This window comes from Ochotona princeps, chromosome 1 (assembly GCF_030435755.1).
Source record: "Ochotona princeps isolate mOchPri1 chromosome 1, mOchPri1.hap1, whole genome shotgun sequence".
NCBI classification, from domain to species: Eukaryota; Metazoa; Chordata; class Mammalia; order Lagomorpha; family Ochotonidae; genus Ochotona; species Ochotona princeps.
The window spans coordinates 90,210,081-90,234,553 of record NC_080832.1 but is presented as its reverse complement, the minus strand read 5'-3'; the positions used below and the strand labels follow the sequence as shown (position 1 = coordinate 90,234,553).

General features: G+C 37.2%; 1 protein-coding gene across 1 annotated transcript in view; it reads right to left on the bottom strand.

Moving 5' to 3' along the window:
- LOC131481299 (protein eyes shut homolog) overlaps window positions 1-24,473 on the bottom strand; it is a 1,058,324-nt gene that overhangs the window by 577,283 nt on the left and 456,568 nt on the right. The window contains exons 15-16 of the mRNA XM_058669692.1: window positions 19,201-19,391; window positions 13,177-13,268 (exon numbers count right to left, since the gene is read on the bottom strand). Of these exons, the coding sequence (XP_058525675.1) occupies window positions 13,177-13,268; window positions 19,201-19,391 (283 nt within the window). The remainder of the gene's footprint in view (window positions 1-13,176; window positions 13,269-19,200; window positions 19,392-24,473) is intronic.

Genomic DNA, 24,473 nt, shown 5'->3' with positions numbered 1-24,473 from the left:
TGTACTTTATAATTTGATCTTGTTTCTAGCTTATAAAGTCATTTTGTCTAAAACCATGCTACGAAATTTACTTTGATATTTGCTATTCTGAAGGATAGAACTCAGGCCACTGTCATTCTCATGCCCTGAATTTTATATCCTGAAAGCATAGTAAACTACATGGACATAATAGCTTTCTAACAAATGCATGGGCATGCAGCAACTAGGTGCTGCTTAAGATAAAGTTTGCATTTATTGCTGCAGTAGAAAAACAAACAAAACCCATCTTCCTAAAGTCACCTCTAGGCTGAGATCAAATGCAGTCTTGTCCTAAAACAAGTTTAATCTGGTATTTAATGGTTGTGTTAAGCAATACTGAAAATACTCTGTGTCTCTAATTTGAACAGTATTAATAAGAGTAGTGAGTCTGAGCTTTATTTCAGCAATTCAGTATGTAATATGTTTTTAAAATTTGTATATATTATGTTTTTAATTTTCAACTAAAGTAATGGAAGATGCTCAGCTTTTAATTACAGAATTATTGTCACTTGTATTTTGAATAGTTTATGTAGATGTATTGGAATAATATACTTATTGGAGCATTTGAATAAATTGACTTAAAACTATAATTTAAATGTATCTAATTTCCAATTGGATTAACTGGTTCAATAGATTACACTCAAAATGATATTTTCTTATATTAAATTTAAAATTTTTACTCAGTGCCACCATATATATTTTTTTTTTGGCTCAAAGTGTTTATGCCTTTGGGAAAAAAGAGTAGGTTTGTGTTAGGCATTTTAAATGTTGAAAATAAAATCTTTATTCAATTGGCATAGTTTTGTTGATAATTATGGTGGTGTCTAATGGAAATAATCAAAAGTTACGCACATTTAAAAAAAAAACATTTTTTGCAAAGTTACTATGCATCTTTTCTTTCTTCTTTCCTTCCTTGCTTCTTCCATGTCACTGGTTGTCTAGCACTCTGTGCCAAAGGATTACTAACCTGGCTGACATTCATCAGTCCTTGCTTTTGCTGCTAATACCTTCACAGAACCGAAAACATAGATGCTCACTTTGGTAATAATGGTTGGATTCACTTTGCTTCTATTGTCGCTAAAGCAGGTAACTTCTTTCAAATTTTCAGTACTGCAAATGATAATTCCTGAACACATAAGAAGATCAAGGTTTGTTGTGTAAAAAAAAAAACAATTGATCATTTCTGAGAGCTGTTCATCAACACATTATGTAAGCAGCGATGTGTTGGAGAAGTGTAAGTAATAGATAATTGCATGATTTACTAATAACATGTAAACTTCTTGTATTGTGTTTTCAAATAAGCAAATAATGCATACATCAATGTACACACACATACATCAAATTACATATATGTATATACACATGTATACACACATATACATATATACATATACATCAAATTTTACACACAAAACAAATAAATATTATTTCCTTGAAATCATGGTTACAGAGAGGATGGAAGAAACAGCTAGTGAATGAAGGATCGGGAAGCTCCTGGGTGCTCAGTTATCAGGGAAATGCAAGAGAAAACTGCAATGAGGTTTTACCTCACTCTAGTCAGATTGGCTGTTAATATTATTTTTTAAAGGCATGGTATGGAGAAAAGGGAAATCCTGAATACTTTTGGTAATAACTGAATTCCATGTGGACACTGTAGAAAAATTACGGAAGTAACTCAAGAAACTGAAAAGACAGATACAATAAGATCTAACAATCTGAGCACTGAAAAATGCAATGAATCAGTTGAGGAGACATCTGTAATTGGATGTTTATCACTACTCACAAAGCAAACAAATACAAACAATGTCTACTTACCAGTTAATGCATTAAAAATGTGGTATATATGAACAGTGAAACATTGCTCAGTTACAAGAAAGGTTTACGCTGGCATGGCGGAACTGGAGATCATTGAGTATAATAAGCAAAGCAAAAAAAGGCAAGTATCACATAAAGACTTGGAAGAGAGGGAAGGACAGTTGATTAACATGTACTAACTTATGGTTAGATGGATGTTGGAAGTTCCAGGTTTCATTACTCAGTGGAGTGAGAAGTAATGTCAACTTACTACATATTTCTCCATAAAAAGAAAAAAACAATGTTTTGCATTTTAAAAGTATTAGTGCATTTATTTTTTTAATGATCATAACAAAGGTGAGGGGAATACAGATCCATATGGGCCACTGGTTGGGATGAGAGTCAGAGGAGCGGATGACACAAATGTTTTGCGCCTTCCCCAGGGAAAATCTGAAATCTGAGGGGTTTCCTCTTGATCATTTGCTATTGAACCAAGGATAGGATTTACAGTAAGAGGGTATGTTTTATGCCTTGGATTATATTTTATTGTATTTTATATTTTGAGACAACATTTGCAAATGTTATCTCATAGCCAAAGGTTTAATATTCCACCAAACAAGTTCAAATATAAAAGCAAAAAATATTTTAGCTCAGACAGAGACCATAAAGAATAAAATGAAAAACCTGCTAACTTGAGCAATACATAGTATAAGGTGTGTCGCTGCTTGTCAGACTACTGTAATGACAAGAGATGGAGATGTTCTCTTGATGCTGTCTCAGGGATCTCCGTGAGTATGAATGTTCTGGGGCTGTTACTTGAGGGGTAGATGGATAAAATTCACATAGAGCAAGGAAGGTGTGACTTCCGGCCAGTTATCCTATACTTGCTTCTGACCCTCAGCTAGTGAATCCTTATCATTGACTGGAAGCTTTCCTATTTGGGGTTATGGCTGTGATCCCTCTATCACCAAGAGTGCTCTAAAATGTTTTCATTGTATATACCTGTAATCATAGGGGCTCTCCATTGCTTCCTCTACATAGGTTCTAATGCCTGTAGGCTGTCTGTGTCTACTTCAGAGTGTTCACAGGCCCAGCTACTTTCCATAGAATTTTGTCTGAAGTGCTATGCCATTCACTTTTCTTTCTCACCTTTGAAGAGGTACCTGTTCATCTGAGTATGTTCTTCATGCTTTCCCTGGAATCATTGTGGCTCTATCCTGCAAGATGTGCTCTGTGATCAGTCTACATGTCTATGGGATTTTTCCAAGGATCATGGATCCTGTCAATTTAAAGTAGCCATGAAATCAGGGGGATAAGCTCCTGGACAAGTCATCCTACCTGCCCTCCCACTCCTACCTCAATCCAGGTTCTAGCAATCCTTGGCAGATACTGCAGCCTGATCTGGACCACTGCCTGCTCTCGCTGCCATACATATACGCAGGAGTGCTAGCCTGGTCAGGAAGCCCCTTAAGAACCTGTAACAGACAAACTCACAGCCACAGTTCCTGAGAACACCAGCAGGTTCCTTGTTCTGATCTGCCCTGTCCCCAGCCTCAGCTCTTATGTGCACTGGTGGGTTCAGTGACCCAGCCCTCATGTGCACAAGTGCATGAAGCAGGACAAACGAGCCCACAGCCACACCAAACACTCATACTCACCAGCAGATGTTCAGCCAGGCTGAGGAAACCCTCAGAACTGCTACCAGGAGTTTCCACGGGCCCATCTTTCACATACCACATAGGTGTGAAGATCTGCCTGGCCTACACCCAGACCAAGTTTTTGCAGGCACCAGCAGATGTAGCAGCCCAGTTGGGGAGACCCCTTAAACATCTAATAGGCTGTATCCCAATCCTGTTTCCTGTGTCTTCTAGAATGTGCTGATGCCTGGCTTAGCCCACCTCCACCCCTGTTCCTCACATGTACTCACAGGCAGGTATAGCTGCCTGGTCAAAATGATCCCAACTAGGCCAGTCACAAATCTTCTCTCTTCCCTATATAAATAATTTTAAATTATTTCATTCTTGTCACCTTATATACTTTCTTTTTTCTTAAGAAACATGCTTATCCTATTATTGTCTAAAAGAAATAATGCAATGAAACCCAGACTTTGTATTCAGTTACACGTCATTTGAGAAAATATTTGATGATATGCACATTTCACGGATACATGTCATTCTCCATAAGTATTGCTTATTCATCATGTACAAAATAAGCGCTTCTTTAAAACTTAGTTTCTGCAGTTTATTACATGTTCATATGTATCACTGTACATACATAGTAGCCAGTAAATAAACCTTTTGAGGGTAACAGAAGTCATTCTCGTTTCTCCTATTTGAATCAAAGCAGTTCTTAGGATAGGAGTTGTCTTCATTCAAACAAAAGGCCAAAGCAACAAATTCTCAAGGAGATACCTCAGAAGAATTGACAGATTTCCTGTAATTTCCAAATCAGGGTATGGAGTATGAACTTAAGGTAGCAAATACAAGGATTCTTTTTTTATTCAGGGTTATATTCTTAACAGAAAGTCACTTAAAATGTCTTTAGGATTCAGAATTGAAAATTTCAGAAAGACTACCCTACTTGTATCTTTGAATTCAAGTTCAACTATTGTTTGTGAACAATGTAGATGTGAAGTAGTGACTACATAGAAAGAATTCAGTATATACTTGTTTTAAGATAAGTTTAAGAATTAACATAATTACAATAAAATTAAGACTTCGCAAATCAAGATGGTGGAATAGGGTTAGGACACATTTAAATGGATGGAGAAACATTTAATCAGGATGAAGCAGAGGAAACATTCCAGTAAATAGGAGAGGACAGAACAGCAGAAGAGGGGAACCTGGAGAATGATAGACACAGGAAAGCAGCAGACACAATGGTGTCTAAAGGCAATCTGAACTCCACCAGCAGCTGGAACTCAACCACCAACCAAGCTTGGGAGGTGAACCCAGACATAGAACTGCTAGAGTCCAGCTCCAGCCAAGAGTTCGGAGCTCGGGAAGTGTGCGTGGAGTCGGTGATAAAGAAAGACACAGACACTGACACTTGGTGCGTTCTCACAACAACCCAAGAAAAAGCTGTCCTTTTAATTTACTCAAAACCTAGCAAGCTTCTGCACAAGCAACTAATTGTTCTATTTTTTACTTCAAGACTAAGGGGGCATGTACAGACATTCGGTAATTCCGTCTGCACTTCAGGGCTAAGCAGGTGCCCCAAGAGATAATTCTTTAAAACACTGTATTTATACTCTTCAAAGCAAGCCATTATTCATTCTTTAACAGTAGCCATGGAGTAGCAGCCAGGACTCCAAGGCCAAGGCACATGTGATTACCTGCTAATCAGTAGTACATTTCTACCACATTTCTATTTCTACAACTTGCCCATTATTCAATGGAAAAATAGTTTACAAGGGAAAAAATATAAATCTAAAAACAAAAATTATAAATATTAAATCCCTCTACAATTATAGACTCTACAACCCCATAAACAATGAAACAATAATCAAAAGCATTTTTCTTTAATAAAAGCATCCTTAATTCCTCTAGCTAAAAATTATAAAAGCGGCTAAAACAGCTACATTTTCTATGCTCCAAAAAATTGCGAAAACGGGCTAGCCTATAAGATAACAATAACTATATTTATTGCCATAGCAATTTCAGCTCTCACTCGCATCACCTGCATTCCCGTGGGTCCACTGGGTGCTACCTGACTGACCAGGTCCTGGAAAGGAGGAGATCCGCCTCACCTGTGACCTCCTGTCCTCCTGCTGCCTCCTGGCCTTGAACCAGCCACCATCTTAGGGCAGGGCACTCGTGCAGTGCTCTCAACATAGAACTGTCCATTCTGCTGGTCTGTTTGATTTGACCAGGAGCAGGGACACAGCAGCAGATCCCAGATGGGCAGTGTGAGAACAAGGTGGATTTTATAGCCCAGTCAGCCCCCAAGAGCCGAACTGGGCATCATTTTGCTTGAGGAGGCAAAAGCTAGGGAAAAGACTGTGCATATGCTGAGCTGGGAGTGAACTCATTTCTGGCTCAGAAAACTGCATCAATGTGGCATTCTACAGGTTCCACCCAAGACAGGTCTGGGTAGCCCTCAGACCTGACGGCCAGCAGATCAAGAACTCTAGTTGTGGCACGTCAGGTGCCATTTTGTACACTGTGGCAAAAGTGTTAGAACTGCAAAGGAGAACAGTAAACTGTGAATGTGCTGAGCTTGGCAAGAACTCACTGAGTTCAGTGGATTGCACTGGTCCCACAGGAAAATAATACTGACTGTGGCATCGTATGGGTCAAAATAGGTCCATGTGACACACAGACCTAACAGCCAACAGGTTCCAGCAAGATCAGCACCACCAACCACCTAGCTGTATAGAACACCTGGTGTCTTCCTAATCCTGGAACCTGATCCAATCAGAAGTAGGAGAAAGGTTACAGGGACAACAGTGCAACCTCAGCATGATAGCACAGGAGGTGGAGAGTGGTGAGCTAGGAGCTGGGGCTACAGAGACCATGGTGGAAATCTAACATAAGAACCCAGACCAGGAACTTGCTGGAGGGAGTGGCACAATTGGCTGCAAGCAAAGAGCTGTGTACCAATGGCAATATGTAAAATCGAACTGTAGGCCTGTGGGTGACACAGCTTAGAAACCTGCCCCAAGGAGAAGAATCTGATAACTAGAAGTGCAATGACCAAGAGCAAAAGAAGACACAAAGGCACAATGAGTATTATTGAAAATTCCCCTGCAAAAGAACAAAACCCTATGCCAACCTCAGAGTTAATTGGGGAAGACATCGAGAAAATGGGGGACACAGAATTCAGAAAACTCATTTCAAAGCTTCTGACCAACAATGAGAAGCACATACAAGAGTTCAAGGAATTTAAGGAATATGTTACACAAGAAATAGCAGCAAGAAAGCAAATCAAGGCTGATATATCAGAAATTAAGAACACAGTAGAGCAAATTAAAAGTACAGTGGAGAGTCTCCAAAACAGAATGAAGCAAGCAGAAGAAAGCATCTCAGAATTGGAAGATATTTCCTGTCATCAAGGAGAAGCAAACAAAAAGCTGGAAGCAGAGCTGGATCAGGCCCAACAAGCCAGTCTAGATTATCCCAAAATCTGCCAAGATCAACAAAATTATACTTCAACACAACAAATGGCTAAATACTAAAATGAAATAGACATGCGACAGCTGAATCGTACCCTATAGCCTTTTCAAGGTATATAACAGCCGGTCCGGTCCTGTATATAAACTAAAATTGAGATGTCAATGAGCTAATCATAGGTTGTGGTTAGGACTTGTTTTTTGTTTTTTTGTTTTTTGTTTTTTGTTTTTTTTTTTTAACATACTGGTTACTCAAAACCATGTCAATTCCATAATATTGCAAATTGCTGTTGATGTTATATTGGGACTCTTAATTGACTGTGATGATATTCTACCAGCTCTGACTTCGGACCAGAAATGGTCTCCCCAAGAAACTGTTCAACCCATCTGGACAATAAGTAGCTGGACTCCATGCTTAATATATGTTTGCAAGGAAAGAATCTTGATTGAATTTGAACTGTAATGCTGCATCAAGGTGGAGGAATCCACCAGGGGGGAGGGGAGGGGGAGGGGTAGGGGGATTCCCAAAGCCTATGAAACTGTCACATAATGCTAAATATTAATTTCAAAAAAAGGATTCAAGAATTGAAAGACACTATTAAGAGTCCTAATATAAGATTTATAGGAGTCCTACATGGTGCAAAAAGAGAAACTGGTTTTACAAACATATTTAATGAAATAATAAGGGAAAATTTCCCTCATCTAGAGAAAGAATTGGGAAACAAGTTCTAGGAGGGGCACAGAACTCCCAACAGACTTGATCAAAAATGATCTTCACCATGACACATGGTCATCAAGCTCTCTTCAATAGAACATAAGGAAAAGATCCTTAAATGTGCATGTGAAAAAAAATCAATTGACATATAGAAAAATGCCAATTAAACTCACAGGAGACCTCTCACAGGAAACTCTACAGGCCAGAAGAGAATGAAGCGACATATTCCAGATTCTAAAAGAAAAAAGTTGTTGGCCCAGGATAACATATCCAGCAAAGCTTTCTTTTGTCTTTGAAAATGAAATAAAATTCTTCCACTAAAGAAAAGTTAAAAGAATTTGCCTTTTCCAAACCTGCCCTATAAATGATGCTTAAAGATGTTCTCTTGGCTGGCATGGATTGGCTAATGCCTCGCTGGGTAGGACACAAAGATTAGTCACTCCTTACCATGGTGTTGGGGACTTTCCTGCACACCCCCTCCCAAAAAAAAAAAAATGTTCTGCACCTTAACTGCTGACAAATGTCTTGTTAGAGTTACAAGCCAGTCTAGATTATCCTAAAATCTGCCAAGATCAGCAAAATTATACTTCAACACAACAAATGGCTAAATACTAAAATGAAATAGACACGAGACAGCTGAATGGTACCTTATAGCCATTTTAAGGTATATAGCAGCTGGTCCTGTGTATGAACTAAAATTGAAATGTCAATGAGATAATCATAGGTTGTGGTTAAGAACTTGCTTCTTTTTTTTTTTGTTTGTTTGTTTTGTTTGTTTGTTTGTTTGTTTGTTTTATTTTGTTTTTTTTTTAACATACTGGTTACGCAAAACCTTGTCAATTCCATAATGTTACAAATTGCTGTTAATGTTATATTGAGAGTCTTAATTGACTGGGATGATATGCTACCAGCTCTGACTTCGGACCAGAAATGGTCTCCCCAACAAACTGTTCAACCCATCTGGACAATGAGTAGCTGGACTCTATGCTGGGTATATGTTTGCAAGGAAAGAATCTTGATGGAATTTGAACTGTAATACTGCATCAAGGTGGAGGAATCCACCAGGGGGGAGGGGTGTGGGGAGGGGTGGGGGGATTCCCAGAGCATATGAAACTGTCACATAATGCATAATAATTAATAATAAAAAAAAAAGATGTTCTCTTGACAGAGAAGAGGAATAACACCCAACAAAACCAAAGGCAAATATGAAGACCATTCCATTAAATGAAAGCAGAAGACTAAACCAATGAACAACCCATTCCTAAAATGACAGGACCAAAGTACCACCCATATTAACTCTGAATGCAAATGGCTTAAGCTCAATCAAACGTCATAGATTAGTAGACTGGATTTAAAAAAAAAAAAAACATCTATTTGTTGTCTAGAAGAGACACATTTCACCAACAATCGGTGGAAACTATATCTCATGGATTTTGACATTTTTGTTTTTGTTAGTTTCATCTCCAAAACAGTTTCTTCTGATTAAATTATTCAATGACTCAGATCATACAGTAGCATCATTTTCTTCAAGAAGGTTCTTGATTTTCTTTTTCATTTCTTCAGCAACACATTAGTCATTAAGTAGCATATACTTTAACTTCATGTCGTCGTTAATTTCTTTTTTCTTCGTGTTGTTGATTTTGTTTTGTGGCTTTTCATTTAAAGGGTTGTATAATAGCTGTGTGATGGAGACTGTCATATCCAGTAACATGTTATTTAACTTCATGGCACTGCAAATTTCTCTTTTTCTTCCTATTGTTGATTTTGTATTTTGACTTTTCATTTAAGGGGATGCACAATAACTATAAAATGGAGACTAACATATCCAGATGTGAGGATACAACGTAGTATGCATTTCTACTTCCAGACAAAGATGGACTTAAAATGAAACTGTTTACTATTTATTAACAATAGGATGCTGGATTCTCTGCCATTGTCCATGCCCACAAGGATGGTCATATGGCTGTGTATGAAGAACTATAGTATAGTAATCATATAGGGGAATTAGGTGAGGGGGTGAAATTGCGGAGGGGATAAGGGAAACGCCAGGAGCCTATGGAACTGTATCATAAAATGATAATACTAATAAATAAAATCAACTGCCTTGCAAAAAAAAGAAATGAAAAAAACAACAGGAATTATCACATGTTTACATAGTATAATGAAATAAGCACAATGTCCATAACATTTATCAGGATATGCTAATGATATGCTAAAATAACTATCGCAAACACATCCACAGAAATGGACAAAAAGAATGGTCTTACCACTATATCTGTGTTTTCCAGAAAACACATCCATCATGTTTGTAAGCTCTTTGAGTATGTTATGCTTAAAAATACGTCTGATGTTCAGAAGTGAAGTGATACATCCAAGCCCATTTGGCTTAAGTTTTTAATATTCTATACTGCGTTACTCAGCATCCTAACATTACCACTTTGTTCCACCTCCACTTTCCTTTCATTAAATATAGGTACCAACTCTAACTGATTGCTCATTAATGGAGTTTTCAGTATGTATTGTTTCAGTACATTTATAAAATCATGGTATAATTTACCTGCTTAAATACACTATATTTTTTTCTTCCTGCATTTGCTATGTTAAGGAGTCACACATTTTTAAGAGACAGACTGGTCTGAGATCTGCTTGTATTTCCCCAGTCTAAAAATTAGTGAGATTAGTTACTTTTTCAGAGATCCTATCTGCATCATCTTTTCTAAGAGAATTTTTCATTACAAGCCTAGGAAACACGGCTGCTCCTTCTGCTTACAGTTCTATAACAATGTGAGAAGAATCTGTGTCCTATATCCATATTCAAAAGGAAGGCTGCCTTTCAACAGGAAAGGATAAATGAATTTAGGTCTGGGGTAATATGTGCACACACTAGTTATCTTTCCTCAGATTGTGTTGAGAGAGGGAATGAAGAGAGGGAGGGAGGAAGAAGAGGAGGAGAAGAGAGAGAGAGAGAGAGAGAGAAACAGTGACAGCATTCTAAAGGTATTTAACTTAAAATTGACATTTTTTTTTCCTTTTTATTTTCAAATCCACAGTTTAAAAGTACAAAAAATAAAACCAATGAAGCTCCACTCTTGCTCTTTATAGATGGCAATCACAGGAAAAATGTATTTCCATAAATTTTTCTATTACAGTACTTCAAACAAATCCAAGACCTGAGGAGAAATATTGCTGATTTTAAGTGATTTAGACCAGATGTAGACAGGACATCAACTACTTTTTGATAATCATAAAAAGCAGCAGTGCATGTAAACTGCAAAAGAAAAAATCACAGTCATATAACATAAAAGGAAAGTTACTTCTTTTTGTTGAATATATTTAAAAGTGACATTGTGATGAGGGTAGTGAAAATATTCTATTTTTCTGGAATTTGAATGTTTCAAAGTTAATGCTTCTTTCCTTAAAGATTTTAAGCAATATTTCATCACTTTTAAGATACAGACTGTGCATGCTATAATAAATAAGTTTATTAAGTCAGCAAGTGGGAAATCTAGCTTTTTATCTTGCTCTCTCTGACTACTGAGGTGGTCTGGAGAAAGATAACTGACTTTATGCATATGGACTCCAAACAAGGAAGATGACTGTTAAGGGCTGAATTATGTCCCACTCTAAATTTGCATGTCAAAACTGTAACCTCCAGTACCTCACAATGTGAGTATACTTGGAGAGAAGGTCAATCTTGAAACAGGAAATAAGCTAAAGGAGGCATTCAATCCAATGCAGCTTGTGCCCCTGATAAGAGGAGGAAATAAGGACACAGGCATGTAGAGGAAAGAAGACATGAAGACACAAAGAGGTCAGTATCGGAAGAAATCAAACTGTGGGCAGCTTGATCACAGATTTCTAGCTTTCAGAATTGTGTCACACTTTGCTATGAGAGCCCGGAAAGCTGTGTCACAGGCATTACTAAGGTTATGATGATTAGATGTAGTTACACGTTTATAAAGCATCTGGTATGTGGCAATTAAATGTGGGCTAATTAATATTGTTCTTGCTACTGTTGGTATTTTTACAGGAAGATCATTTATAATTTTTATTGTTAGCTCATCTTGAACATAGCAGCAATGCTGTTGTGATTCACGTAGTGATTTAGGCTTAGCAGGTTTGGAGAGCATTATAGGAATTGTGCAATTTTCCAGCTATCTGATTTTCTGTACCTAATTTCTTGATCTGTTTTTCATCTCAATATGGAGATTAAAAAGCATGTTTTTTCTTAGAAACAAATTGCATTTCTGATGGATGCAGCTCTAATTTGATGAGCTATAATTAGGATTTATACTTGTATTTATTTTTATAACTTTTCAATATACCAGGCCAAAACAACTTCTAGTGCTCCCTCTTTCTCACCATATCCAACTTTCTTTCATTTCCTGCAGGAAATAGGGTGTGTCTTAGTAGCTTCACTGTTACAGTAACCTCTAACATGAACTTTTCCACCAGGGCACGGAAGCACCTATTCCGGGATATTATACTCTGGCTAAGAAGGAAACTTTCCATAGTGTATTGCTCCAAGATTTAATTATTTAGGAAGTGAAAATGCTAAAGATGAATATTAAAATGTTTTACATCTGTGTCTTAAGTAAGGAAGGAATATAATCATTTATTAAACAGGATCTTGGAGGTTTTAAAATGCTGTTTATTTCAGATATTCAGGACCTACATATGATACAAATATTTCCCTCATTGGATAATACATGTTTTTCTGATCCTTTATCAGTCACAATCTGTATTTCAGAGAAAAGCTTACATAATTCTAGCATTAAAGGAGCGGAACTTCCTTAAAGCCTGTCATTTAAGCTTTTCCACAGTCCCCTAGAAGACTGTCTGATTTGATTTTTTTGGCTTTCAATATATACTTACTTTTGCTAATACTCTAGTCCCATAACCAAACCGTTTAAGTCTTCATCCCAAATTATGGCTCTAGTGTTTATTTTAAGACATATTTTAGAGACATGTGGACCAGAAATGTATAATAAAAAGCAATTAATCTACATTAAAAATTAACACATAGTAAAAATAAAAATAGAAAAATATCAGCTTCGTGTATCACATCTGCAGAATGATTTTAAACTGATATTACTGAGCATTTGGGTCACTTTATAACAGTTTCTCAAGATACTAATGCATACATTAATTATTCTATCTGAGCTGTGGTACAAGGGGTCATTGTACTTTTCCTCTTTACATTTCCTTGAATGTACAAGCACTCTATACTGAACGTGTTCTACTTTGTTTATCCAAAAAATGTCAATCAACTTAAGTTTTACAACTCTTCTAAGGGGAAAATAATCAGACTTGATAGCTCCTTTGCAAGTCTGCTTACATAAGTTCACTGGTAATGTAACATATGTAACATTGTTTCTTTAATACAGTTTTCAAGTATTTGGAAAGCTTGATAATCATTCACAGACAGTAACATTATGAATAAAAATAGAAAATGTTTGTTTAAAAACAATGAGGATACCAGAGTAATAGTCCTCATTACTTATCAGGGTATGTGAAAAACAAAACATGCATATCTTACCTGATATGCAGTGTATACTTTTGTCCAATGTCCACTCTGAAGGTGGTATTAATGCTTTTCAATTTCAATTCACCAGCACAGCGGAAAAGATACTACGGAGAGAAGAAATATATCTTATACTTACACTGGACTTTGTGGTTACCAATATATTTTAAATTGTGTTTGAGAAATAAGAAGTTTGTAACTTAACAAAGAATTGCTCAAAGCAATTCTTTAAGAATGACTAGAAATTAAGCACAAATATATAAGTACCATATATCTTCATGAAATTAAAAAAAATCATGGAAAATATGTATCACCAGAAAAATGTATGTGCCAATTCAAAAAGTAAAACTTGGTTTTTTTTCAAATTTCCATGAGATTATTATTTTTTTAAGATTATTATTATTTTTTTTTTTAGAAAGGAAGATATACAGAGAGAAAAACCTTCCATCTTCTGGTTCACTTCCCATGTGGCCACAATGGCCAAAGCTGAGCCAGTCTGAAGTCAGGAGTCAGAAGCCTCTTCTGGGTCTCCCACATGGGTGTTGAGTCCCAGGGCTTTGGACCATCTTCTACTGCTTTCCCAGGCCACAGATACATGGGGCTGGTTGGTTCGTTCATTCGTTCTTTCTTTTTCTGTCTCTTTCTTTCATTGCTGAGGCCTGCTTTATGACATACAGTATGATTAATTCTGGAGAAAAGTTCCATGTCCAGCTGAGAAAAACGTATACTCAGTGTCTGTGGGATATAAGGTTCCATAAATATCGATTAAATTGATTTGTTTTATTGCCTGTGTGAGAACTGTTGCTTCCTTATAGAGCTTTTGTCTCATCAATGTGCCTACTGATGTTCATGAGTTGCTAAGGTCACCCACTATTATTTTATTGGCATCTGTATCGCAGCTTGGATCCATCAATAATTGTTTTGAATAGCTAGGTGTCCTTCTATTTGGTATGTATACATTTATCATTTTTATTTCCTCTTGCTGGATGGATCCCTTTATTGTTATGTAGTCCCTCTTCATCTCTTCCAGTTTTTTTTTATGCTGAAGTCTGTGTCATCTGATATTAGAGTGGCTACAACTGCTTTTTTTTCCTTTCCATCGGCACGAAGTGTTCTTTTCAATCCTTTCATTTTCAGCTTCTGCATATTTTTGTTGATTAGATGTGTCTCTTGTAGGAAACAGATGGGTAATGCTTTTTAATCCTTTTTATTAATTTATGTCTTTTGATGAGTTGAAATCATTTGTGTTTAGAGTTCATATTGATAGGTTGCAAATTATTCCTGTCATTTGTGTATTGTGATTTGTGTTGTTTTTTCTTAGTGGGTTTTAATGGAAAGAGTTTCTCCTTTGTTAGTGTTGAGCATGGCTAACTTCCTTCCTTTCTGTCTTCAGCACATTTTTACATAGTGTTTCCAGGGCTGGCTTAGTGTTGGTGAAGTCTTACAGTTTTTTTTTTTTTTTATTTTTATTTATTTTTTATTTTATTTTATTTTATTACAAAGTCAGATATACAGAGAGGAGGAAAGACAGAGAGCAAGATCTTCCTTCCGATGATTCACTCCCCAAGTGAGCCGCAATGGGCCAGTGCATGCCAATCTGAAGCCGGGAACCAGGAACCTCTTCCGGGTCTCCCAGGCGGGTGCAGGGTCCCAATGTATTAGGCCGTCCTCGACTGCTTTCCCAGGCCACAAGCAGGGAGCTGGATGGGAAGTGGAGCTGCTGGGATTAGAACCGGCGTCCATATGGGATCCCGGGGCGTTCAAGTCGAGGACTTTAGCTGCTAGGCCACGCCGCCGGGCCCAACAGTTTTTTTTTTTTTTTTATTGTAGGAATATTTTATTCCATTTTCAAACACAAAGGAGAGGTTGACTGGATATATTATATTGGGTTGACAGTTTTTATCTTTTGATATTTGGAAAATGTAACTCCATTCTCATCTTGCTTGAAGGATATTTTCTGAGAAGTCTGCAGTGAGTCTAACTGGTTTTCGCCTATCAGTTATCTGCTCCTTTTTAAGGGCTTGTTTCAGTATTCTTTCTTTATATTTGAATGAGGGGAGCTTAACGTTGTGTCTGGGTAAGGATCTTTTTGGATTGGTGTTTTCTATCCTTCCTGTATTTGGCTTCCCCTTATGTTCTCAATGTTTGGGAAGTTCTCTTTTAAATTTCATTGAATAGTTCCTGCAATCCTGCCTCTGTTTCCATGACTTTTGAAATTCCTATAATTCTTATATTTGATTTCTTGATGCTGTCATTCAGCTTCTGAATAATTTTTTTTCTTCTATATTCAGAGTCTTTTCCATACATCTGATTAGCTGCATGTCCTTTATCTTCCAGTTTTCTTATTCTTTCTTCTGGGTCACTCATTCTATTAATGAGGCTTTCTGTCACCTTTTTATTTTGCTCTGTTGTATTCCTTAGTTCAAGCATTTCAATTTGGATTTGTTCCATAGAATTTTATCTCTTTTGTGATATATTCCTTAAGTTCCTTGAATTCTTGCATTTGTTTCTCACTGTCTTTGAAGAGTTTTATAATGATTTTTTTTAAATTTCTTGACTGGGAGATCTTCAATATCTTCATCCTAGAGCTCTAAGTTTGATATAGTCTTGCTCATTTTTGTGAGAAGCATTGGTTTCCTCATTTCTGTTGCTTTCCATTTTTCTGTTGCCCTTCTCCAGGGCCTTTCAGATTAGCGAAATTTTTCTTCAAGCAAATTTTGTCTTTAAATAGTGTTTGTTATTTTCAAATTTGGGGGTAGGGAGGTTTCGGCCTAAGTCTCTACTGACAGTGTTGTCCCAGCTGATTTCTTCAGATGCTTGGGTGGAGCTTCTCGCTGTCTTGCGCTGCCCACAGCTGGTGGAGTTCTGTGATGGGGCAGATGAGCAGCTTTGTTGCTTGTATCTCTGCTAACACTTCTGTGGTTGTTGCCTTGGCTTCTGTTTAGGACACACATTGTGCACCCAAGCCACCAGGCATTTCCTGCTGCTGATGTGGGCACCCCTGTGGGCCTTCCCTCTCCTCTGGTGTTTTGCTGGTATTTTCTGCAGCATCTGGGGTCAGGGAGGTCACTGTGGTATAGGAACACATGCTGTGTGCCACTTGGGCTGAGATTCTCTGACTAGTCCTGTGTGCAGCCCAGGGAACTGTGGAGAGGAGCAGGCCCACACACCTTTGCCAAGACTGTTCAAAATGTTCTGCTTGCCAGGTTCCTAGCTTCCGGGATTGCTTGAGCATAAATAGCATACATACCCCTTGGCAGTTCCTGCTGTGGATGTGCCTGCCTCTGCCTCTGTGGTTCTTCACTCCCGTTATTTTGCTCCAGTGGCTCCCCTTTGGGTGGCTGAGTGACCTGAGCTTTCACTATTGCTCACACTGGGATCCATGCAGCTGCTCCAGATCCAGGCTCTGCCTGCCAGGGATCCAGCGTCTCCCCTTTGGGTGGCCCTGATATCTCTGTTTGGGTCACTCCCTAGCAGCTCCCTTCACCGTGGTTTGTTTCCCAATGGCATGGCCACCCATATCTGCAGGTCGATCGATTGGGGGCCTGTGGGCTTCCACAATGGTGCCTACCTTCACTAGTGTCCTGTGGATTTTGCTTGCCACTGTATCCTGGGGAAGGCTCCCACAGGGAGACTTCCTGCTACTGTTCATTTTGTGCTGGCTTGAAATTCACTAGGCTTTTGTCTGTGGATGCAGGTGCTTTTCTGTAGCTCGCCAGTGCTCACCTTCCTCTTGGGCTGCTGGCTGCAACTCTGGACATTTTCAGCAGTTTCTCCTTGTCTGCACAGCTCATCCTTCCCTCTGCTGGCCTCCATGGAGCTGCATTCACTTCTTCCCGCCCACCCCACCCCCCGAATTTTTTCTTCTTCATTTCTTTATTCCACCTAATTTTGTCTGCTAGTTCTCTCTGTACTCTCAGCTACACTTATCTACACTGTTCAGTCATTTTGTCCCCTCACCAAAACCTCTAGTATAAATTTTAAAAGTACTTGACAAATGTTAAGTATGTGTTTCCTCGCAGAAAAAAAAAAAGACACATAAAAACTGGATGCTATCATATTGCTATCACTATTTCTGAGAGATGGAAACTGAAGTGAAATGACTTTCCCACCATGAGGGAACATGACTTGTGATCCAGTTTAAAACTGCTGATCATTACACTTGGGCTGGTGTGGTAGCATATCATACTAATTCTCTGTCCGCAGGGCCAGCATTCCATATGGGCATGTGTTTGTATCCTGGACATTTCTCTTTGGATACAGCTCCCTGCAGTGGAAGATTGTTCAGTTCCTTGAGGCCTTGTACCAGTGTGGGAGACCCAAAAGAAGCTCCTGGTTTCAGATTATCTGAGCTCCAGCTGTTACAGCCATCTGGGGAGTGAACTAGTTGAGGAAAGATCTCTCTTTCTGTTCTTCTGTTAATCTGCCTTTTAAATCAAAATAAGCATTTTTTATATTGTTGACTAGTATGTGAACTGACAGTGAATGTTTGTACTCAACTCTTTGGGATGAAAAACAGACATTTAACATTTTTTAAAAATGATTTTGAGTCATTAAACTTACTTATACAGTGAATTTCCTGAAAAATTTATAACTAATTTGGTATTTCTAGAATTTGAACAGCATTTAAGGTATCATCATTCTGAAAGTACAATCATAAACATGTCTGTGAAAACTATAATACAAATTTATTCCTACTAAGATTATACTTTTAAAATACATGTGCAATTTGGTGCCTAGTCTCACAAGTCATAGCAGAAAAAGGAAAATCTTACAGTCACAAAGATAGAACAATGCTGAGGAAGCAATGATATGTAGTAAAAAGAACACAGATACACAGATTTACAAAACAGAAGAGAAAATCTACCATCCTTAAAGGAGTAAGAACAACACAGGCACTATCATCACGTTCTCAGAAAGCCTACATTTATCTTCAGGGTTTTTGAAAAATGCAAAAGAGAAACAGCAAATTTTCACACATGATTACTGTCCCCAGAGAGGACTCAATGCACGTTATATACGTTTACTTATTCATTTATTTATGACATTTTCTTTATATACATACACACACACACACACACACACAGAAGGAGAGAGAGAGATAGAGATACAGAGATATGGATTTATTTTTTTCCCTCAGTGCAGATGTACATGAATAGAGGGTCATTCCATACTTTCACCGAAATTCAGCTTAACTGCTTAAAATATGTGGCAGTTACAGTAGAAAAAGTGCACTTACTCTCTTTCATGTATAGGAATGTGCTAATTTATTTCAGGATGACTGGAATGACTTCCCTAAGTTAGGGATTTAGGAAAGAAATATGAAATACTTTGTTAGATTAAAAAAATGTTGGGTTGCATGCATGTATTCTGCATTCAAAATTGGATTCCAACTACTGTAAGTCATGTACTCTTGTATTTTTTAAAGAAGGCTACTATGTAACCAATCAAATATTACATCAAGCAATCCCAAATTTTGATTCTTAGAATCCCTTTGCACACTTAAAAATGATGAAGTCCCTAAGAGATTTTGCTTACTGGATTATGTCTATCAATATTCAGTGAAAACTTAAACAGAAAATTTAAAAATACAAAGATAGGGAAACACAACATTAGTGTTCAAAACAATGACCTCATCACATATCACATATTCTCTGACAAACTCCATTCTACATTTAAGAGAGAGAGTAAGAAAGAAAAATGCCATCCTCATGTTATTAGGAGAATAAATTTCCCTTTCAAGTCCCTCTGAGGGAGTCTTAGGATCTCTAAGGGGTTCTAAGACTACACTTGTCATCTAGATTATTTTAGCTGAGGAATGGGAAAAGTCAACAATATTAAAGTAGAAGAACATTTGAAAATATTTGGAAAAATTTAAAAGAGTTAATTTTAGTTATATACTATTTTCTAGATATACTTGTACAGGAAGGAATTGAAGCAAGTAGAAGTTGTAAGTACAAGAAGACATTTTTAAATTTAAATTTCACTTAACAATAGGCACTTAATCAGGGAATCTGTTAAATTAATCAAATGACTTACCTTTAAAGTACCATTTTCAATATATAGTTGAGTAAAAAATGCATCCACTGAATCTGAGTCTTGCTTGATATAGAGAAGAAGTCCTGAGGACTTTAAGGTTTGAAATTCTAGGGAAATATTGTTTTGCTGATTTAAAAACACATTCTGAAATTTTAAGTAGGAATCTCCATAATACCAAACACAACTGAAATCTGTGGAGTCAGAAAGAAAACACACTTTAAGTTGGAATCAAATATTGAATAATTGGATTTCACATGTGATTCTTTTTCTAGTATTTTAGTTTCAGCCACTTATTTCTTTTAGCTATCACAGCAATTATATCATCATATATCTGTATTTGAAGGTTAAATGATAGAAAACTCAGTGGGAAGAAATGGTGCTTAGATGATTAATTTACAACACTGCTTTTACCTATATTTTAAGTTAGACTTTATCAACAATTGTCTACACATGCCTGTACTCATCTTTTACATAAGATGCGGGTACAAAATGGTTATTTGTTGTATTATTTTGATTGTGGTAGCTTACATGGCAATGTTAGAAATTACTGAAAAGAAGAAATAATTACTCCTTTTGTGTTACCTCTATATGCCTGAGCCAATTAACGTATCCCTTTCACTCTTGCCTTTTAACTAAATGACATTTAGCTAAAATTTTCAAGTAGACTTTTAGTACATTCTGAGCAAAACAGTCTGATAAACTAATTTCTTAGATGTATAAATACATCATCAATAAAATCAGCTTACTTTATTTTTGAACAAGTTTATAATTATTTTATGCACATGTTATTTTACACTTTGAAAGGCAAGAGAACACAAAGAGGAAGCCACAGAGAAAGACTTTCCACCTGCTGAATCTCTCTAAGATGCCCTTGATGGGCAGAGCTGGGCCAGGCTGAAGGCAGGAGGCTGGAACTCCATGTGACTCCCATGTAGGCAGCAGGGATACAAGGAACCTGAGTTATGACCTGCTGCTTTCAGGAAACTGGTTCGGAATCAGAGTAGCAGGGACTCTGTGACAGGCCTGTGATGTACAACATGATGTTCTTACGTTGCAGTCAACAGCTATGAAAAAAGACTCACACTTCAATGTACGCATTATCAGAAGTGATTTTTTTCTTGAAAAATACTCAGGTGATTTTTAATGATATGCCTGAAACAAATCATAGAAAACCTTCTTTCATGTGCTTTCTTCTATTGCTCCTTCTGTGTCCCACATATTTTCACACAAACTTTTCTTTTTCCTTTGAAATTTCCCAATCATTTGTCCTGTAACAATTAGAAGATACTGTTTATGAAGCCACTGCAGATAAATATTTTCTTTTATGTTTCATTTTTTTTAATGAACAAAAGCATACTACTGAGTCTGTGGCTAACTACAGTGTCTGTCCAAACACACGATTAATATTTGCTTCAAAAATTTGTGAGTTTTTCTAAGTGTCTTTGTTAAAGCCACCTGTAGACTCAAAGTAATTTAACCATCACTAGTTAGCATGTCTACAGGTGTAAATTGATTGGAACACATAAGCATGTTTGCTAGGTTGAGCAAGCTTCATTTGCATTAATAAGACACTGGAATCTCTTTTTTTTTTTTTAATTATTTATTATTTAACTTCAGTAATTACATTGTATTATGTGACACAGTTACATAGATACTTGGGTTCTCCCCACCCCTCCCCAAACCCTCCCACCATGGTGGATTCCTCCACCTTGTTGCATAACCACAGCTCAAGTTCAGTTGAGATTCCCCCATTGCAAGCGTATACCAAACATAGAGTCCAGCATCTTATTGTCCAGTCAAGTTCAACGGCTTCTTAGGTATACCCTCTCAAGCCACCTGTAGACTCAAAGTAATTTAACCATCACTAGTTAGCATGTCTACAGGTGTAAATTGATTGGAACACATAAGCATGTTTGCTAGGTTGAGCAAGCTTCATTTGCATTAATAAGACACTGGAATCTCTTAATACAATACTTTCCTCTTTCAGATATCAGCTGAAGCAATGTTGTGTAGTTACTCAGGTGATAAGGCTATAATCTTACATCTTCCTTGTGATAAAGCCATCACACACTTTCACAAGGAACTGGGCTAATGTCTGAGAAACTTCATTATCTCACAAGTATCCAGTTTTAGCACTCAGCACATCAGTCCCGACTCCTCTGCAGCCCTGTTGAAAGCGCCAAGCCACACCCACTAAACAGGATGGTAGTTTTGTGAATTCAAAAGTCTGTTATGGTCCTCATCTCTCAGTAAATTAAATTTTCCCTTTCATTTACCCTGACATTTTGCCCTTGTGATTTTGATTCATATCAAGGACAGGGAGAAAACTTTCTCTAACATGTTAGCTTGCTGTCCATCACAGAGTATCATTCTTCTGTTTATAATCTATGTGAAGTATTTTTCCTGTTTGAAAATTGCAATGAAACTTCAAAACTATTTGTCAGATCTTTAAACCTGTGAACTTTAAAGGGATACTCAGCTAAGCCTCAAAGATTTTTTTTTCCTTTAACTAGAATTAAGAACATTCAGAATATTTCCAGGAAATAGTTATGCTTCGTAGACATAAAAGCAAACACTTAGGTATATTTCAATCAAGCAAGTCATTAGTTTCACTTTGATGTTGTGATTTTCAAATTATGTGGCTAACATATTTTCTGCATGCAATCTCAATGGTGACATTGAAAGCATAAGAGTGAACTGTCACACTTGAAATAGTTTTGAAAGGTTTAAGACCTATATTTGAATGACTTGATATGGAAATAAACATTTGATCCAAAGGTAACATTAGGCGTAAACCTATTTTAAGGCTGATATAAGAAGAAAATACCCCATATTGGTAAGATTAAAAAAATAAACTGCAGCCTATTCTTTAACTGCTTTGAGAAAAACATACTGTCTCATGCCTAATTCAGAGTCTCTATAATACAGTGTATGTATCTTTAAAGACAAATCTCTCAAGGAAATAAGTGATTCTGTCATCAACTAGCTAGTCTTCTGCACAGCTCTCAAACATGCTCTCTTCATCTTCATGAAAGCATTCTGTCATTTTACCTCAAGTAACTAGTACAGTGTCTCATTTGGGTAAGTATATGATATACTTTTTATCGCATGAAATATAGGATTCCTACTGCTTACATGTACTTGGGAAAGTATATTGTTATGTTTACTTTTTAGAAAACCTCAGAGTTAGTTCGCATTGTGTAATCACTCATTCGGTACATGCCCTATTCAAATACATAAATATAAATTTTATGAACCTCTTAGAAAAAAATCCAAATCAAATGACAATAGTGGTGGTAATAGCACAGAGCGGTTTTGTGAAGTGAAGCTAATTATAGGTAGCATTCCTAATAACGATGGCTAAAATACAATTCCAAATATTTTTATGTAGAATTAGATAAAATTTTACGCCTTTACTTTCACCTCACCAAATAGAATTTTCATTTGCTTTTTCCTATTATCTTTTAATTATTTATTGATTTGCTTATTTGAAAGGTAGTATGAAAGATAAAGACAGAGGGTATCTCCCATGAGATGATTTATACCTAAAGTGGCTGCAACAACTGGGGCAGGGCCTGTCTGGAGCCAGGAGTCAGCCACTTCATGTGGATTTCTATGGGGTTGGCAAGAACTCAAGTACTTAACACTTCTTATCTGCTTACCAGCTTGTTAGCAAGGGGTTGGACTGAACGTGAGTTATCTAGGACTCATTCCACACTCCTGTATGGTATGTGGGAATCACAAGCAGTGGATTAACCCATTTAGCTACAGCACCAACTCATGCCTTCACATGATGAATAAAGTTACTTTGCATGTGGTAGAACCAATAATTGGGAGTCTAATCCTAAGTAGCATCAGCAATAATGAAATATAATAGCTTCACTAAAAGGAAGTGCAAGAATAGGGTGGGCTTGCCAACAAATGCATGCTTATGTAAAAGCTCAATAAAATTCTCTTTAAAAAAACCTTGATTGTCTTTATCATTGCACTCTTTTTTTCACAGAGTGAGGCTCTAATGATGCTAGCTTTTCTCTAGTATTGTGCCTAATGGTGGTTAACTGACTGCAATTTCAATTACATCTAGCCACACTGTTTCTCATTGTCATGAAAGAAAGAACATCTCATTCGTAGTGTGAACATTTCCCAGAAGTTATCTGGCTAGAAATGAGCTCAGTAAGACCCATGCAGATAGCGAACAGTGTGAAAAGTTGGTATTCTGTTGGGAAAAATTCATCAACGTGCACTTCCAGTATTCTACCAGTTTTTATTTCTTGGCTACTACCTGACTGTCAGATTCTGAGAGTAACAGTTGGGTTGAGTGAAAGCTGGAGACCATAACTTTATTTTGTGTGTTTGAATCCATCTACTGGTTCACTCTGCAGATGGCTGCAACTGCTAGAGCAGAACTGATATAAAGCCAGGAGCCAGAAGTGTCTTCCAGGTCTGCCATGTGAGTGTAGTGTCCCAAGGCGCTGGGTCATCCTCTGCTGCTTTCCCAGGCTACAAGCAAGGAGCTGGATGGGAAGTGGAACAGGTGACAGATGAACTGGCACCCATATAGGATCCCGGCCTACGGAGGAGAGGTTACCCAGTTGAACCAATATGTTGCTCAAGAGTAAGATTTAAAGAAAATAGATGATTGCAGGGGCCAGCGTGATGGTTCAATTGGCTAATTTTCTAACCTTTTGGCACCAGGATCCCTTATGGGCACAGATTCATGAACCAGTTGCTGCACTTCCCACCCAGCTCCCTGCTTATGGCCTGGAAGAGCAGTGGAGGATGGTCCAGGACCTTGGACCCCTGTACATTTGTCAAACATACAGAAGAAACTCCTGGTTCCTGGTTTAGGATTAGCTTAGCTCCACTTAGGGAGTGGACCAGTGGAAGGAAGATCTTTCTCTCTGGCTCTCCTCTCTGTAGATCTACCTTTCCAGTAAAGATAACTAAATCTTAAAAACAAAAAAAAAAAAAAAAAAAGAAGAACAAAATTGAAGATTGTGGGCAAAAGTCAAATAGAACTAATCAAATAGTTGAATATATTTTGTTTCTAAAAATAATCAACAATCGTTTTGAAAACAAGTACAGCATCTATGATCATACCATTTTTCGCTCACCAGCAAATATCAATAATTATATAGAAAAAGTTAATAGCAAGCAATAAAAAAGTAACTTTACAAAATAAAACAAATTATGCATCTCTCCAGTTTTCCATGACAGAATAATTCCATATTTTCACTCTATTTAGATTCTTCTGAATGTTCCCTTTCACCTTT